Below are 19,058 nucleotides of genomic sequence, written 5' to 3'. Positions count from 1 at the left end.
AAATGAAATTGAATGAATAGTAATTTAAGTGACGGTTAAGGGACGGATAAATGATGGAGGGTTGCAGGTTCCGTCCCTTAGTTAAGGGATGGAGTAAAAAAGGACAATGTGACCCTCCAATAGTAGTGTAAGGGATGGTTAAGGGACGATAAAGTGACAGCGTAGTGAATGGCTTTAGCAATTGAGGTGTAAAGATAAACATATATATATATACTATAATATAGTATAGTACTTTATATGTTGATATTGCTTTTAACATGAGTAATTGTATGTATCTCCTGCTTTTGTCACTTATCATCTAATTATTTATCTTTTACCCATCTCTGGCACTTGCTTTATCCAGAATATCTTACAGTTAGGGACAGTTATACGAATTCCCAAACGTAAAATTTCTGGTCCTGCCACTAACAATAATCACATGGTTAAACAATAAGTTGCAAATTTCAATATCTTGGTCATTGATTATTTGACCCAATGTATATAGATAGTCTATATTCTACTGAAGAGTGAACTTTAAAAACAATCAATGCACTTTAAAAATATCACCAACAACCCTAGACTAAGAGTTGATCTCGAATAGACTTTAAAAACAATCACTGGACTTGCTTTAAAAATTTCGTCATTGTTGATGTAATCCATCAGAACCGGGCCCTTGTTGATTCCCCCGACATGGTACGTAGCCAGATGAACTTCAAGAGACTTTCTCTCACAGATATTAAGATTGACATCAAAAGAGTTCCAAAGAAGAAAGCTCCCGTTGCTGCTATGGAGGCTGCTGATGTTAAGGGCAAGTGGGAAAAGAGCTCGTGGGGAAGAAAACTCATTGTTCAGAAAAGAAGAGCCTCCCTCAATGACTTTGACCGTTTCAAGCTGATGATTGCCAAAATCAAGAAGTCTGGTGTTGTCAGGCAGGAGCTTGCAAAACTTAAGAAAGAGACCGCAAAGTTTATTTTCTGTGTTTTACAACAAATTGGTTTAGAATTTGGAAATTGTTCTTGAAATTGTTTTACAACAGTAAATGATTCTCCAATTTTGCCTATTCATGTCCGAACTTGAAAGTTTATATTTTTGTTTGTTGAATTGCTCGTAAAGCGTGTATGTAATAGGAGGGAAGCAGAGAGGTAGAAGAAAGAGAAGAGAAATAGATGAGACAAGGTGTATTTAATAGAGGAGAGGAGGTGATACCACTTGTACAAAATCAATAATGAGCTGACACCCCGAAAAATACAATTTTTGAAATGATCGAATTGCCCAATTCCCTAAGGCCATCCACAGTAGGAATAGCCCAGCAATAGCCCAGCCATAGCCTAACCACTGCCACATCATCAGCACTAAAAATCCTCCTGCAACATCATAAATAGCCCAGCCATAGCCTAGCCACATCATAAATAGCACAACCACATCAATAGCCACATCACTAATAACAATTATATAAAATGACATAATTAACAATCACACAATATACGGAATTTAATTTACGAGACATATACGGGAAACATTAATAATACTATCCAAATCACTATTAACAAATATATACAAAATGAAATAATTAACAATCACACAATATACAGAATTAAATTTACGCCACAAAAACGAGAAAATTCACTAATATTAATAAAATTTAAAAAGTACATTAATTAAAAAAATTACATAATTAAAAAAAAACTAACGTCGTGCAGTCCTCCGCACCCATAACTCTTCAATTAAATCCTTTTGGAGTCGAATATGAGCTTCCGTTTGGCGCATGTCGGCATGTGCTTGGAGGCGGTCGTCTTCATCGTGGGGTACCCCACTCCGTACGTTAGGGGCGGCTACGCCGTGGCTTGGACCAGCTTCATTATCGTCGTTGGCCCAATCAGTCAGTTGTCCACCTTCATCTTCGACAATCATGTTGTGCATGATTATACAGGCGTACATTATATCAGCAATGCAGTCGACGTGCCACAAACGCGTTGGCCCCTTAACTGCCGCCCATCGAGCCTGGAGCACACCAAATGCGCGTTCCACGTCCTTGCCCGCCGACTCCTGCCGTGCTGCAAAGTAGGCCTTCTTCTCATCTCCTGGGCATCGGATCGTCTTCACAAAGACGGGCCACCTAGGGTATATCCCATCCGCCAAGTAGTAGCCCATATCATGTCGGTTGTCGTTGGCGACAAAACTGATGGCCGGACCGACACCCTAACACTGCTCGTTGAAAAGTGGCGACGAGCTGAGGACGTTGAGGTCGTTGTTCGAACCATCTATCCCAAAATACGCATGCCAAATCCACAACCGGTAATCAACTACGGCCTCGAGGATCATCGTGGGATTCTTTCCCTTGTAGCCGGTAGTGTACATTCCCTTCCAGGCGGCGGGGCAGTTCTTCCACTCCCAATGCATACAATCTATGCTGCCTAACATCCCTGGGAACCCATGCTGTTCCCCGTGCATCCGCAGCAGATCCCGACAGTCATCGGGGGTAGGGCTTCGAAGGTACTGATCACCGAATATTTCAATCACGCCCTGACAGAAATACTTCATACACTCCAGGGCAGTCGTCTCACCGATGTGGAGGTACTCGTCCCACATGTCTGCAGCGCCTCCGTAGGCCAACTGCCGGATTGCCGCAGTGCACTTTTGAATAGGAGTGTGGCCGGGTCTGCCAGCCGCATCGTGCCTAAAGCGGAAATACAGATATCGTTGCTCCAATCCGTTAACAATACGCATAAACAGGGACCTGCGCATCCTAAAACGGCGTCTGAAAAGGTTGGCATTGAACCGCGGCTCCTGTGCGAAGTAGTCTTCGTATAGGCGCTGATGTGCAGCTACGTGATCACGATCAATCACCGCTCGGCGGTGTACCACTGGTCGAGGTCGAGGTCGAGGTCGAGGTACCGCCGGCTGCAAGGTTCTCTGCATCCATTGATCAATCTCACGGTTCGTATAGGCCTCTAGCGCTTCGTTCATTATACGCTCGTACTCCTCAGCATCCCCACCACTCCCACCACTACCACCGGCGTTACTCATTTCTAGGTGTTGATCTTGTACAGAAATTAAGATAGAGAGAGTACTCGTTAATACAAGTGGTGCGAATGAAAATGACGGGCAAGTCGCGTATATAGTGTTTCGGAAACAAAAAAAATTAAAAATTCGCGCTAGGCGGTGCGCTAGGCGATCCGGACGCTGCAATAGCGCCTAGCGGATCGCCTAGCGCCGCGGAACCGCCGAGCGCTAGGCGGTTTTTTTCCGCAAAATCGGCTAGGCGGCTGCAATAGTTCGCCTAGCGCACCGCCTAGCGCCGGCGCTCGGCTAGGCGGTGCGCTAGGCGCTATTGTGGATGCTCTAATAGGGTATTTTTAGCTGAAAAAAGGCTAGGACCATTTTTGAAATAAAATCTTAGTTCAGGATTGTTGGGATATTTTTAAAGTTCAGGGGGTGATACCACTTACACAAAATCAATAATGAGCTGACACCCTGAAAAATACAATTTTTGAAATAATCGAATTGCCTAATTCCGTAAAAGGGTATTTTTAGCTGAAAAAAAGGCTAGGACCATTTTTAAGATAAAACCTTAGTTCAGGATTGTTGGGATATTTTTAAAGTTCAGGAGGTAATACCACTTACACAAAATCAATAATGAGCTGACACCCTGAAAAATATAATTTTTGAAATAATCGAATTGCCCAATTCCCTAAAAGGGTATTTTTAGCTGAAAAAAGGCTAGGACCATTTTTTAGATAAAGCCTTAGTTCAGGATTGTCTGGAGTATTTTTAAAGTTCAGGGACGAGATAAAGGTTACGAGTAACTTACGACTTACTCCAAAAACTGTTTTTAACTTCACTCTGTACTATAATATTAACAAATCATTCACCTAATTCTAACCTCTTTTCAAAATGCAATCAAATCAAAAGGCCATACACAATAAATTGAAATGGAAGTTAAATGAATAAAGAGAGGAAACACGAAAATTGTATGAGTGTGACCGGCCGGCCACACATAAATGCTATATGCAGTATATAGCCACCATAATCAATATGTATACCATAATAATATTGTTGCTAATTTTATGTAAATAAATATAGTTACCTATAAGGTCTATCATATTAATTGATCACATCAGTCTACAACCAATATTATTCTAGTACTGCATTTCAGTTTCTGAAGGGCACCAGATTTTAATTCACTTTGTACTATTTAAAAAAATATTGAATTGAATTTAAATTGGTTGAAACTTTAATATAAAATGTCGTGAAGAGTCATATTCGTCATTTCAACAAAAAAAAAACATTTTAATTTAATTATTTATCTCATTCACACGATTTGACACAAATTTTTTAATTTAAGTTTCGGAATTACTATGAGTCTATGATATTATGACTGCAATCTTTTAGAACGATATTTGGATTTCAAGAATGCTATTTTCGTATATTTCAAGAATGCTATTTTCGTATAAGACCATTAGCAATGAGGCGTCCTATGACGCGCCACGTCATTAGTTTTATCCTCCTATCCCCACCTGCAATGGGGCGTCATAAGACGCGCCCTATGGCGCGCTCTATATGTTATACTATTGTTTTGCTAATTAATTTAAATGTTTTCAAATATGTAATGCAAACTAAATTAAAAAAACACAACGATTAACTAAAAACTGGAGAAGTTTGCATTCATTAAACAAAAGTTACACGATTCAAGTTGGCTAATCTACGCAATTCCCAACTTCCGGCGCAGCCATCGATCAACCCCCGGAGATATTCGGCTTCGGCGGGGTCCGTACACTTCTTGAGGGCCTTGTGCGTCTGCAACAACGTCTTCGCCATCGAGGTTGTTGCCAACTGCTCGTACGCGGCGGCCGTCGGGTTCGGGGTCGGGACCGGGACCGGGACCGGGATCGGCAATGGGGCGGCCGCCGCCTTCCCCTTGGCCTTCGCAGCCTTGACGCCTATGGGACGCAGGGATGACATCGGTGTGCCGGAACTCTCAATGTCCTCGTACGTCCGGTTGAGGTCCACCGGACGAGTTTCGCTTTCGCTGCTCGTGTAACCACCAGTTTCGGTGGTCTTCGTCCTCTTTGTCACCCCGGTGTGCAGAATCCCGCCTTGGAACTTCTGCTTGTCCCTCAAGAGCGCCCAGATGGCCTCGTGCTTGAACTCGCCGTACAGGGACTGGTATGACAACAGCGCTTTGGAGCGCACGTCGCTCAAGCTCTCGCCGCTCCCCTGCTCCCTCGCGCACTTCTCGTACTCCGACGAGAACAGGTTGATTTACTTCTTCACCTCGTCCCAGTGCTTGCGGAGCTGCTCCTGTTGGGGCTTGTATGCGCTCGGCGGCTTCACCGCATTGTAGCGCTCGACAATGCGCTCCCAATACGCCACTTGCCTCTGGTTGTTCGTGAATATCGGGTCCTCCGATATGAAACGTTTCAAATGAAGGTGAGGTAGGGGTATTTATACAAAAATAAAAAACGCGTGCCATCGTCCGCGACCATCATCCGCCTATCCCGCAATGGGGCGCCCGATGTCACAGACGATGGCCTATCGTCCGCCGAGCCCACAATGACGCGGATGATGGCGCGGACGATAGGCCATCGTCGCGACGTAGGGCGCGGACGATGGCAGGCACCCACAATGTGGGCATCATCCGCGCCCGAGGACGATGGACGCCATCGGCCGTGCCATCGGGCGCCCCATTGCGGGTGCCCTAAGACATCTACTAATATTAACCCTTAAACATGTCATATATTTGTCTATAAGATGTGATTTTGTTGATGAAGTAAATAAGATGTGGTTTGGTTAGCTAATGTAATAAATAAGCAACATCTCGATTTTGCATTACCATTAACTTTTTCTGCTTGAAATTTCTGTGTTTTTCTACTCTAAATTTAAAGATGCCACTTGTGTCTTTTTGTTGGCCTTCATTAAGTGAAGATGCTAACAAGTAGCAAAGCATAGGTACATTAAATGAAAACTACCGTTTTTGAATTCTTATTTGAAATTGGTGAGTACCCTCTCGTTTTATACCAATTTTATTTTATATATTTACTTTGATTAACATATTTTACAAACTATTATTAATAACACCAATTCTCCGAACTGATAAAAACTCAAAGCTCCATTTTTATTTTCTTTGTAACTCAAACAAATGAGAAATAATACTAGTAAATTAAGTTTTAATCTTTAAAATTTATAAAATTAATTATAATTTCAATTTTGTGACAACCCGGCCAATTCAAATCTAAAAGCCACAAGATTTATGAGCTGTCAATATTATTAAGGAGATGCTTCATTGCTTGCACGTAACATTTTTTTAGATTATTAAATTTAAATTGCACTACTAATATATTCTTTGCATTATTGTAAATCGATACATCCATAAAACCTTCAATTAAGATCTCTTTTCTTTCAATTTCTTGTGCATTAGATATTACTAATTGTTCTTTGCACGAGTTCGAATTGAAAGATTTGGGAATGTATTTTTTGTTAAAACTTGTTATATGGATTATAGTTCGACATTATAAAACAATTGAATTAAAAGCTAACACGACAAAACAAAAACTTCTCAATAGTTCGAGCTGCAATCAATAAATAGATTTCAACAACATTTTTTCGGCCCATAAATTCGATCATTTTGATCAAAAAATTTAACATGATTTAATCTTTCAAAATTTTAATTCATATTGAATTAATTAAACTCCCAAAACTTAAAAAAAAAAAGGACAGAAAAAGCGGTAATCAAGGAAAAAACCAAGTACAGCAGATACCGTCGGCGCATTATTTACTTCTTCCATGTGACTCCTCTCCCCATTTCATTCTCAATCTCTCTCTCTCTTCACCATTACCACTACCACTGATTCCACACACACATTGCGATGGAATCAAAGCTACTCTTAATTCCAATCCTTGCTCTGCTCTTCACTCTGTCCTCCGCAATGGTGGAGGAGGACGGCGGCCTCCAATTGAGGAACGAAACCCTAGAATTTCAGCTGGAAACGCCGTTGGAGTTCGAGGTGGAGGAAGAAGAAACCGGAGAGCGTAGATCTCTGTACTGGCACGCGAAGAGGTACTACATTTCCTATGGCGCGCTATCGGCGAATCGAGTGCCCTGCCCGCCGCGGTCGGGCAGATCCTACTACACTCACAACTGCTTCAGAGCCCGCGGCCCCGTCCATCCCTACACCAGAGGCTGCTCCGCCATCACCAGATGCAGGAGATGAGCTACTCACTGCATTCGATCCTCAATTTTTTTTTTCATTTTTGCGATGAATTGTTCAATTAGTGCTTGCTTTCGTTTGCTTTTCATTTTTCTAGATCTGAGTGTTTGTTTGCATTTATTATTTTTATATTGTCGAGAATGGGAATGAATGTTGCAGTTGAAGTTGAAGTGTGATTTTGTTACTGGCGATGATATTCAGAAATAAAAAAAAATTGAAACGAATTAGGATCAATGATTAGTAGATTAGTTGTTAAAGTTGGTAGGATAAATTTGAGTGGTTGATTCTGGAATAAAGTTGAGAGGCTTTTTCTTGGTGTATCAAATCTAGTCATAATTATTGACAGATTAGTGGATGTTATTAGCATAGATTAATTTCAAATATGTTGGTTCAGATCTCTCCATACATCTATATAAAATGATTTTTTAAGCCTGACAGCATTTCCAATAATTAAACTAAATTTAAATTTATTTTAATGTAAATGTCAAACTATGTATTGATTTTACTCTACATTTACACTAAACTAAAATCCAAAAAAATGTTTCTCAACCACTAACTTTTTATATTTTTCAATAATACATAGTATTTTATTTAAATTACACACTAATCCATGACAAATTGTCAATAACTTAAATTAAATTAAATAATAAGTATAATAGTAATATTTATTAACTAATAAAACAATTGTATCCACATATTTATACGTACCGTGAGTTAATAAATATTGGATTATGCACTGTATTTGGATACAAAAATAGCGTCACTTTGTTTAGTAAAATAATAGATCAATTTTTTCCAATTATATTTAATAATAGTATAATTATTAATATAAACTAATATGGGTCAGCCCACTATTTAACAACTAATCACATATTAATAGAATAAATTTAGTCACATTTTCTTCTTCTCCACGCCGCTACCTTCTTTCTGCAAGTTTTTATATCTCTGTTATTTTAATTTCTTTTCCTTCCCTTCTTCTATTTTGATAAATATGAATTGATTTGGGCTTGAATGCAATAATTCAAAATCTGAAAAATGTTATTGGTATAATTTTAGTGCAAACATAAAAATATGTATTTTTTTTTCAAAAACCTATAATAGGATTAGTTTTGCATTTTAGGTTTTGCAATACTATTGAAGATGATATAATAGAGTGACAATCTATTTAAAAAATTATCAAGAGAGTAGTTTCAATTAAAAATTCTAAAAAAAAGAAGCACTCGTGAAAAAATGGGCTGGACTTGAGAGAATGACATTGCAAGCGAGTGAGAGTGGTTGTGGACCTAGAAATGGGCCACAAAACATTTGTTATTTTCTTCGTCCGTGATTAGGAGTTTCATTCGAGTTCGTCATAAATATAAAAAAATGGATAAAAAAGGATAGTAGAATGTAGGACTCATTTTATAAATATTATTTTTAAAATAAAATGTAAAGGGAATGAGTTAGGGAAATATAAAGTCTACTTACTATTTATAGTAAAAATGAATTGAGATTCCTAATAACATACGAACTAAAATGATAAATCGGGACTTCTAATAGTGAATGAAGGTAGTATTACTTACTGATGGAATTATCAAACTAGTTGTTTAATAATTTCTCAAAACATAAATTAGTTAGATAATAATGATGGTGAGTATCAAACTATATTTCTTAGTAATTTAATCGTTATAATAGTTTAATAAATTTTGTAAAAAATTAATTAAGGACACTAGTACCGAATTCTGATGAATAGTTATATAGTAGTATTAGGTACGGTCATATAAATTGATTTTATGGATACATTAAAATTTTTAATATTAATAAATTTGTTTTTTTCTGTCATTTTTTATTTACAAGAAATTTTATCTACGGAGTTTATGATTTTACTTTAATAAATTCAATATTTTGTAAGTAAACTATAAAGAGATACTCCATATTTGTTCGAGATGAACTGCGATTATCAAGCTTCCAATTTCTATGCCATATCCAAAATTCTGATCTTAAAAATAACAATTTACAACGATGATATAAATTGATTACTTATTGACAATTTAAATGTCTTATTTCCCCGCATCAATTATTGGGTGGTATTTGGCATCCCATATCAGCCAATTCATCACAATTAGTCTTTGGTAAACGATCAATCTCAAATACTCATATACTATTAAAATTGGACAACATCTAAGTTCCTTCAAATTTCACAGACAGACCGAAAAGAAATGGGACTACTAATAGAGTGAGTAATAAACACTACAAAGAGGGGAATCAAATTATTCCTCTATTCATCATTTAAATATTTATTTTGATTCGTTGTGAATTCTAAAAAATTATTTGACTTTATGAAAAAAGTGAATAAAAAAAGTAGTTAGAATATGAGACTTAGTTTTAGTATCAATATGAAAAAGTTAGTGGAATGTGTGGTCGGAATACAAAAAGTGGAAGCAAGCAAATGGTTCTTTAAATTGTGGATATCCCAAAATGGCTCTTTAAATTAGGACGAAGGGTATAACCAATGCTCACGAATGGAAAACTTCTCATACTCCCTATGTCCCGTCACATGTGAGTGATTTCTTTTTTTGCACGGGATTTAAGAAAGTGTTGTTAATGATTTTTTAATATTATAACATAGGATAGTAATAAAGTAGATTAAGTGATGTGATGGATTTCTATTTTAAAAATTATACTCCATCAGTCCAAAAAAATAGTCTCATTTTTTCTTTTTGAGATTTTTACAAAAAATAATCTCATTTTTAAAAACAGAAAGTTTTTTTCTCATACTTTACCTATTTTTTCTCGTCTCTTATACTTTTATATACTTTTTCAAATTCTCTTTCTTATTTTATTAATTTTTCATTAAAACTCGTGTTATCCACAAATAAGATTGGAAATGGCCAGCCGAGTTTGACCCGTCCGGGTGAAAGTTGCTTTTTTTCTCACGCTTTGTGGAAGTCACCCGTTCGGTGGAAGTTACGGACCACAATGACCCAGTGTTTGTATAACAACCATAAATCCTTCTACCGAACTCCGATTAAGGCGTGTGAGATACCCACGCGAAGCTTTTTCAAAGACGAAGAGATTGATATGCATTAGGTGCTGATTGGACTTCACAATCGCCAGCAGAATTGCCTCGAACTAAAGGTTGTTGCACATCCAAATATTTTGTACCTTTTTCTAATTTCTTTTCTATTATATTTCAACAAACATGTAAAAATACCAAAATATAAAAATGTAGCTATAATTATGTTAAAGAAAGACAATATAATTAGAGATTGTAACAACATTAGAGATACAACATTGACTCTCTCTAGCCATTTTCTACCCACAACCTCCCTTTCTCTTCTCTACATTGGCTTTTCATTTCCACGTCATTCCCCTCTTCTCGTGAAATGAGCTTTTTGGCAGCACTCCGAGGTAGATGGTGGGGTCAATCAACCCCATCTCGTTCTGTACATGCTTGAGGCGATTAGATTTTGATTGTGACATATATGAGAATGATCTATTATCAAACTTCTGCATAAGCCAAAAACCTTTTAGCGGACAGTTCGCATATTCTTGGCCCCACTGGACACCGGGATCCCAAATATCCCAACTTGAGTAGAGATTCCACGTTCATGGGATCTTCAACACAAATACGAAGCTTGTTAAATATAGTGGTTATCCAGCTGGCGATCCAACCATTAGTGAGTCTGTTTTTCAAACGAAGGAGTTTAATAAGGTAATCATTATTTACATTTAAGATGTTTCATTTCCAATACATATTAACATAATATACTGTTAGATGTTTGAATATCACTCGATGATGAACCAAGATATAAAAACTTATTGTTGATATTACAATATGCCTTACTCTCGATTGGCAATAGAAGAATTTGTTGAATACTCGTACATAATGCATGGACTCGGTGTTGGATTAAGTGCAACAATGTACTTATATTATCTCATCGTTGTGATCAAGTCAATACCACATAATAAGTATTTAGCTTTTTATATGTTCTTTAAGATTATTTAATTTTTAATAGTATTATGTCCTTAACCTTTTCTAGATTTTAATATAACAGTTGGTGATCCAATCCTCTGAAGAAATTGACAGAAATTCCCACTACTACAATGTCTGACCTATGGATTTTTGGATAACCGGTTGGTGCAAAGTTCTGTCCGGAGATACACTTTGGTGGTGAAATCCTTGGTTATCCCACAATCAAGGAAATTCGGTTGTATCTCGTGAGGAAAGTGATTGAATCCAAAGTCGTGTTGTTGTCGGTTGCAAATCCAAAAAGAAAAACAAATTGCCATCGGTGATAATTTGAAGGTCTTATTATCGAGGAAGGAGAAGGTAAAATTTGATTTGTTAGTGTGTATAATTTTAAATGATATTTCATGATTTTGTTTATGGTTTTGAATTTATAGATGGAGGCTTACAAACCTGTACCCCAACACCCCTGGACATGAGTTACATCTGATCGTTGAACATATGGTAGTGTGAATTATCTTTGATTATGTTTGGTATACATTTGTGGTTCTTTAGGGTTTGTCGACATTTATGATTATCTTTGATTAAGTTGCAGTTCCTTCTTTGCAAAAGTTAATTGGTCGACATTTCGATTATCTTTGATTAGGTTGTGGTTCTTTCTTTGCAAAAGTGGGTTTGTCAACATTTCAGATTATTTTTTTATTAAGCTGCTGTAATGACTACGACTTAATTGCCTTAACGTTATAAAATAATTTAAAACTATGAAGCGAATGCCTTTCCCTAATTACCTTAATTTCGAGGAAATATACGATTCATATGTTAGGTTTTTGCACGAATAATGGCTAACATAGATCCAGAAATAAAGGGAACAAGCAAGGTTCGAGTAAGAATGAGTTTGCGTTCGTTTATTCCGAACGTGGTAGTACTACAAGCTATGTCTTAGCTTACACAAGAAATAGTATAAAGAAAATAACTTAGATTACACAAGAAAAAAAACTAAGAGTTAAGGTTTTGGTTCTAACAAAATCTATTACATATACCTAAGTAACTATGTTTACAAGTGAGGGTATACAAATAGGAAAAACGTGGGCCTCTCCTTCGAGCCAAGCCACACTTCACGACCCGTGTCCGGAGCGGGCGTTGGACCGAGAATTTTCAAGTTTTCAAGCCGCGAGATAGGCTATTCCTCTCCAAGGTCTACAATACAAGACCACATCAATTAAAGCAATCTAAGTATAAAAACTAGCAAACAAGATCAAAAGAATACATGTTCCATAGGAAGAGGAAAGGGGCAGCAGAGCTTTTTTGGGAGAAGTAGGAAAGACTTACCAAAAGGGGCAGCCAGCACTCCCCAGCCCATGTCCAGCTGCTACGAGCCAAGGAAAAAGCCACAGCCACAACAGCTCTGCAGAGTTTCAGCTGCAGGGTTTCAGTTAACCACATTGCAGAGCTGTTACACCTGCAAAATCGCATAAAAACTCGTGAGAACGCTGCAAGAGACAGAGAAACTGAGGCCACTGCAGTAGGGTAACAAATGAGGATACAATTGCATTTATTTTCACAGGGGTACGCGCCCTGTACTATTGCAGGAGAACAGCCAACATATAATCAACTAGGGACCCCTTTCCCTGCACACACAATCAGCCTTGCAGGCTTTCAGTTACACATGCCATATATATATATATATATATATATATAATATATATATATATATGTTGTATCCCCTAGGCCTTGCCTCCCTCACCACCACATATCATTGCAAATTAGTGAGTTAAAGAGTGAGAGAGAATGAGACTAGAAGGAGGAATCAGAGTAGTGCAAAGAAGGTAACCTCCACCGTTTTCTCTCCAACTCAAACATGAACCATGTCATTATAGTCACACCTTATACTAGGAATCACCACATGTTAGATTTCAAGAGCATTATCAACCTTCACTATAGAGTGTTCAAAAGGGCAGCATGCCTGGAAACATAAGTTAGTAGCTTGAAACTACAAGTAATGCATTTAACCAACAAGTTCATCAATGTAGAGACACTAGAATTTAAAGGCAGCATGCCACTGCTTATTCATCGAAATTAGTAGTTAGCAAATACACATAACATAAGGAAGAAACCTCATATTTACACAAGCTTCCTCCAAATAATGTCGAATCATCCCCTACAAACGACAAATTAACTTATAACTCTAAGCATAAGTTCATTTGTAAATCTGCCACATGCTCGACTCTCCAAAAAACTAGGAATACCAATCATAATCGTCTAGTGGGGTAAAATCGAAGACTTATCTTTGAAGCCGAAGGGCTGCTCCGACGAACCATCGCGGCGGCAGCCGTACGGGCTCCACGGTACAACAACCGGCGACGGCGAGGGAGGTGTACACGCTGCTGCGGTCGACGGTGGTTAATCGAGGAGCGACGCCATGGAGTGGAAAAGGCGACGCCTTCTTCCCATCGGTGACTCCGCCGCGAGAGGAAGAGGAGCGCTGCCGCATCTGCACGATTAGGCCCTGCCTTTCTGTTCCGAAGAGGAAAGGGCGAGAGATCGATGCACGTTGGCGTCGATTCGTCGGAGATGGTGGCAGGCTGAAAATAATTAATTTGGGCCCGGTTTTAATTTCCTTTGGACCATCAATTTTAATTCTTTTGGGCCACTAATATTAACCCTTGGATCTTTGACTTCTAATTCTTGTACCATAACATATGTTGGTCATTGTAGAATTTAGCCAACAATGAATTAAACTGGACCTTACAAATTTAATCCCATCTTATATTTAATCCAAGAGAATTAAATTTGAGAATGGACTAATGATAAATTAAATCATAGAACGGACCACCAAATAAAAGATACAAGCATGACTAAAAGTCTAATTTGGTCGATAGGCTTTCCTAATGTTTTGCCAATTAAATTATGGGTAGTCGTTGTTTATTTTCACGGCATTTAAAGGTAAAATTTCCGGAATTTAACTGATGCTCGAATAATTCGGCAAATTCCCAAATAAATTAAATTGCTTGTTGTAATTAATACTTAAGGATTTTATGGATTTAGGAAAAAGAAAATGAAAATGATCACACGCTTAGGAATGCATGCACGCTATATAAATAGTTTCTTAAGTCTAATTTAAGTATACTTATTGTTATAAAGGGGCGTCGTCGCACGTCAAGTGAGACCAAGCCGAGGGACGTTCAATTGAGAGATTAAGCAAACCAGGTGGGCATTCTTTTCAAAACGTGATTTTGTATGAAAATGTGAATATGTTTTAAATATGTTTGTCACGCCATATTTTGTTTTACGATTACCTATCTGCTTGGATATGCCAAACATGTTAAATCGAATTCGGGTCCCAATAAGGCCGCAAACCCTACTCGAACTAGTGTACACATATGGGGACCGTGAGCTAGCTTTCGAGTTGGCCGGTCCAGTGACCGTCGTGGAATGTGGCCACATTCCCGGTTCACATACGTTCAGATATGGTATCTATGTTTATGTGATTGCGCAATCAATTTTATGAAATGAAAGGAATTTAGTGACTCGAGCCTTTTTAAATAAAAACCCCGTGTTCACTCAGGGCTGACAAATTAAATGGAACTTATTTTGGGCCTTATGCTCACTGAGTATATCAAGTACTCAGCTCTGCATGTTTCTTTTCTAACGTGTAGGGTGAACGTGTACGATGAGACAGCGTACTTAGATTTTAAGTTTTTTATCCTATTGTGTTATCAGGTCGTATTATTAAAGTGTCGTTATTGTGTCGTATCATATATGTGTTGTTATCGTGTCGTGTTGACCCGAAGTGGTTCGTGTCGTTAATTGGTTCGTGTCGTGTTCGTGTCTGAGGGTAGCGGGTCGTGTTCGTGTCTGGAGTTTTCTTAACGGGTCATGTTCGTGTTTGTTGTTATCGCGTCGTGTCGTTATCGTGTCGACACGATAACGACACAACACGCACGATTTGCCACCCCTACCTACGATGTCTAATCTGTGTCTTTTGGGACAAACGGTTGGTGCAAAGTTCTCTCCGAAGATACACTTTGGTGGTGAAGCCCTTAGTTATCTCACAATCAATTCATCATTATTGACAAATTAGTGGATGTCATTAGCAGAAGATTAATTTCAAATAAATTGGCTCAGCTATGTCCATAAGTCAAATAAAATGATTTTTATGCCTAATAGGGTGAAAATCTATTTTCAGAAAAATTAAAAGTATATAAAAACTAGTGGTATCAATTAAAAATAGAAATAAAAAATTTAAAAGTAAAAATTCTCTCAAAAGCCACCGAAAAAATGGGTTGGACTTGAAAGAGTTGCAATGGAGTGAGAGTGGCTGTGGGCCTAGAAATGGGTCATATGCATGATTTGTATAGCTGTCATATGGCATTTACCATAGCTGAATTTTTTATATTTTCCATTCTTTCGATTTTTCTTTCTAATATGTCATTGCTACTCTGAATTACTGTACTTTATATATTGCAGTGCCATGTACGACAATATAACTGAACTCATGAATCATGATATATCGTTAGAGATAGAAGGAACTTGAGTAATGATCATGGCTAACATTAATAATATTTTGAACACATATTCGGACGGATTTCATGATGAACACAAAACATTGTTCGCAAATGAACTAAACAATGATCCGAATTCAACTTTAGATTTTGAAATTTGCATAGAAGTGATACATACGACTCACAATACAAAGATAATTAGAGAATGTATTTAACAAATTGATTATAAATCTCGGCAATATATATTAAGTAGATCATTCGATCGTCCTTACTACATGTTTTGTGTAGTTTAATCAGTATCGTAAAAATTATGTTGAATGAATGTAGTAATAATTTGCATAAGTTGAAACCAGTAATGGTTCTAGTGGAGTACCACTAACAACCTTCCTCTAGGATAAAAATTATAGGTGTAAAAGGATAAGGATGTAAAATACTAATTCATTTAAAATCAATTAGAAGTAATGAATTGATGTAAATTTATTACTATTCTTAAGTTAATCTACATATCCGAACACAATTTAAGAAACCAAATGCTACAATTAATTTAATTAGAACAATAGACAACCGAGTCATTATTGTTTAACACTCCATATTTATTTAATAACCAAAATTCACAAAAGAATCATGAACAATGTGAAAATGGAGAAAAACAAATTTTATTAGATTTGAAAGAACAATTGAATTATACGATCTAAACATCTTCAAATTCAACAAGAAAAAAACGTAGTTCGTTCTATCATTTCGGGCACAACTAGATTATAGCATGTTGTGTGCAAGCAGCATATGTTCGAATTCTTCGAAAAAGATTTATGGCTAATACAATTGATTTCAGATATATGGAAAACATCATGAGAAGTTTCTCTGAATCTATACAAAAAATAACAGAAAAGCGAAAAACCTAACATATGATTTCGTCGATCATCGCAACCATGAATATATCGAACGCACCTATTTAAATAAAAATACTACTATAAAAAGGAAAACTAAAGTGAGCAACCAGTTTTGAATTGCTGATAATGGGTAATGCTGCTTTTATAAAAGTTCATACACTTCCTTTATGCCAAAACTGAAGATTCATCAAAATTCAATGTGTACCAAAAATAAATTAAATTAATAAGCCACACAATGGCTTCTGTAAAATATAAACAGACACATGAATAATTGATAGCGTTCTTATTTAACTAAGCCCATGTATTAATAAATATCTGAAAATTTCAAAGAAGATAGCCCTCTTTCTGCAGCACATATAGCTGTGCTATGAAATTACCTCAATCAATCCTCTCCTCTCCTCTCCCCTCCCCTCCCCTTAACTGTAAGTGCAATTCTTGAGGGAGATGGGCACGTTGAGCTTCTTCACATCGTAAATGATGGGGCATTCGATCTTCTTGTAGAATTTCGGCCTCACCAGTTTACCCAGAACAGAAGCCCTCGACCGAACTGTGAACTCCAGTTTGAGCGGCACAGGGAGCGTGGTGATCCCAGTTGAGGTGCTCAAACTAGCTCCACTACCATACAACGGGATCTTGTCACCTAAGACTGTCACAACCACGTGCCTCTGGCTCTTCCGTGACTGGTAGAACTTCTTCACCTGCAATGCAATGCCACGAACCAAAATCATTCAATGGCACTCAGAGTCATTTCTCAGAAGAGTTTTACAGAGTAGTGACTTACGGTGCCAGAGCCAATGGTGAGCTGCGAGTAGGTGAGAGCAACCGGAGTTGAGGTGATGTGAACTCCGAAAAATGTGCCTGTGTTACGGTAGGTGAGCTTCACTGTCGAGTTAACAGAGATCATGTCTGTCGATACCCCAGTTGAATCCGATCCAGCTTGAACCATGAATCTCTCAAATGTAATGCTCTGATTGATAACAGTAAAGTGTCATTAACTCAATTCAATAGCTGAATTCTATCACATTACAATGCCATCGCCCCCAAATATCATAAACCCCAAGCAAATTGATTCACACAAATCACAATTCAATACAATTTCATCACAATAAGTAACCAAACCCTAATAACAGAGCTTGTTAGCTCTGTTTCTCAGCTCCACAACAAATTCACATTTGTGCATATCCATCATCATCAACGCAATTCAAATTCTAACAAATTACATTGCTACCACCCCAAAACATAAACACTATACAAATTGTTCCATACAAATCACAATGAACAAAAAAAATTTTCCAGAATAAGTAATCAAATCCTAACCACAGAGCTAACAAGCTTTGTTTCTCAATTCCACTTAATTCTGAGCTCAGAATCAACCAATTAAAAATCAGTAAAAGCGAAGTGAAATGAGAAACTCACCTTCATCGTGATCTTAGGCTTCTGCGGTTTGCTAGCTCCCCACAAAATCAAGGCGAAAAACGAAAACAGCACAAAAAATCCGACAACAAAAGCAAGGAAATAGCATCTACGCGGCAGACCTTTCCGAGACTCCTCATCTTCTAGCAATCCTTCTTCTTCAATCACATCACAGTCCTTCCAATTCGCCTGTCCGCCCTTGCGAGGTCCCCTGGCCCCAGATCCGACGTCGTTCGGCGATACCTTCCTCGATCCCGGCTTGAGCGATCCAGAGAAGCGGCTGGTGGACGACTCCCTGGAGTGGTGGCCGACGGAGGAGTGCGATCGCGGCGGAGACCCCATGGGGCTCCCCAGCACCGGCGTCGAGTGGAACGACGTCGTCGTCTTCTCCCCGTCGTGCGAGTCGCGCGACGGACTCTGCACGTAGTACACCGGCGGACGGTTGTCCGGCGACGACGGCGCCAGACTCGTCACCTCCGAATCCGTCTTCGCGTGCATTGTGTGTTTTTCTGAGGGTGAAGAGTGTGTGAAAATTCGGAGACTTCTGATTCTGATACTCAAGAAAAAGACTAGAGCGGATTTTCTCTGCTTCTTCTACTCATATTAATCGAAATAAATTTTACTTTTTGGAATATTTTTTATATTTTTAAAAATTGGCTGTCAGCAATTATTCAATTTCAGTTTTAATTAGGATTATCTCTGAATTTTGATGGATATTAATTTGCTAATTGGCTTGAAAGGAAAGAGTTATTGATGTCCTACATATTTTAAGTTTTTATTTATTTATTTTTAACTTCAAATACATGATCTCTTGTTTAAACTGCCTCTCCAAATTCTTAAATGAATAAATTAATATAGAGTAATTAGTGTTTGTGTTGACCATGAGTTATTTCAATAGGAAGTTAACAAATTTGTATTTAATAGGAAGCATTTGTTTTGACACGAAAACTAGATTAATTAGTAGAATATCACCGACAAGAAAAAATGGCAATAAGTGATTATGAATGTTTGGTTTGTGACAGCTGCGTTTGAGTTGGCAATACTGCGTTCTTTCTGAGTCTTCGCCGCGCATATCTGTTGGGATAAATCACCATTTTTAACTTTTTATACTCCCTCA

The 19,058-nt window shown here is 37.8% G+C and overlaps 2 protein-coding genes across 2 annotated transcripts; one reads left to right on the top strand and one right to left on the bottom strand.

The window, feature by feature from the left end:
- The first annotated feature begins 6,845 nt into the window (after nt 1-6,845).
- LOC121788477 (protein RALF-like 34) lies at nt 6,846-7,190 on the top strand. Its single transcript, XM_042187142.1, has one exon. The coding sequence runs from the start codon at nt 6,846-6,848 to the stop codon at nt 7,188-7,190; it is 345 nt and encodes a 114-aa protein (XP_042043076.1).
- Nucleotides 7,191-16,728: 9,538 nt separating this feature from the next.
- Nucleotides 16,729-18,528, bottom strand: LOC121788476. Its single transcript, XM_042187141.1, has 3 exons — nt 17,945-18,528; nt 17,310-17,495; nt 16,729-17,226 (listed from the first exon to the last, which is right to left on the bottom strand). The coding sequence occupies exons 1-3, from the start codon at nt 18,437-18,439 to the stop codon at nt 16,945-16,947; spliced, it is 963 nt and encodes a 320-aa protein (XP_042043075.1). The 5' UTR covers nt 18,440-18,528; the 3' UTR covers nt 16,729-16,944.
- Nucleotides 18,529-19,058: the final 530 nt, after the last annotated feature.

This window comes from Salvia splendens, unplaced genomic scaffold (assembly GCF_004379255.2).
Source record: "Salvia splendens isolate huo1 unplaced genomic scaffold, SspV2 ctg1054, whole genome shotgun sequence".
NCBI lineage: Eukaryota > Viridiplantae > Streptophyta > Magnoliopsida > Lamiales > Lamiaceae > Salvia > Salvia splendens.
This window is presented reverse-complemented; position numbering and strand designations above follow the sequence as displayed.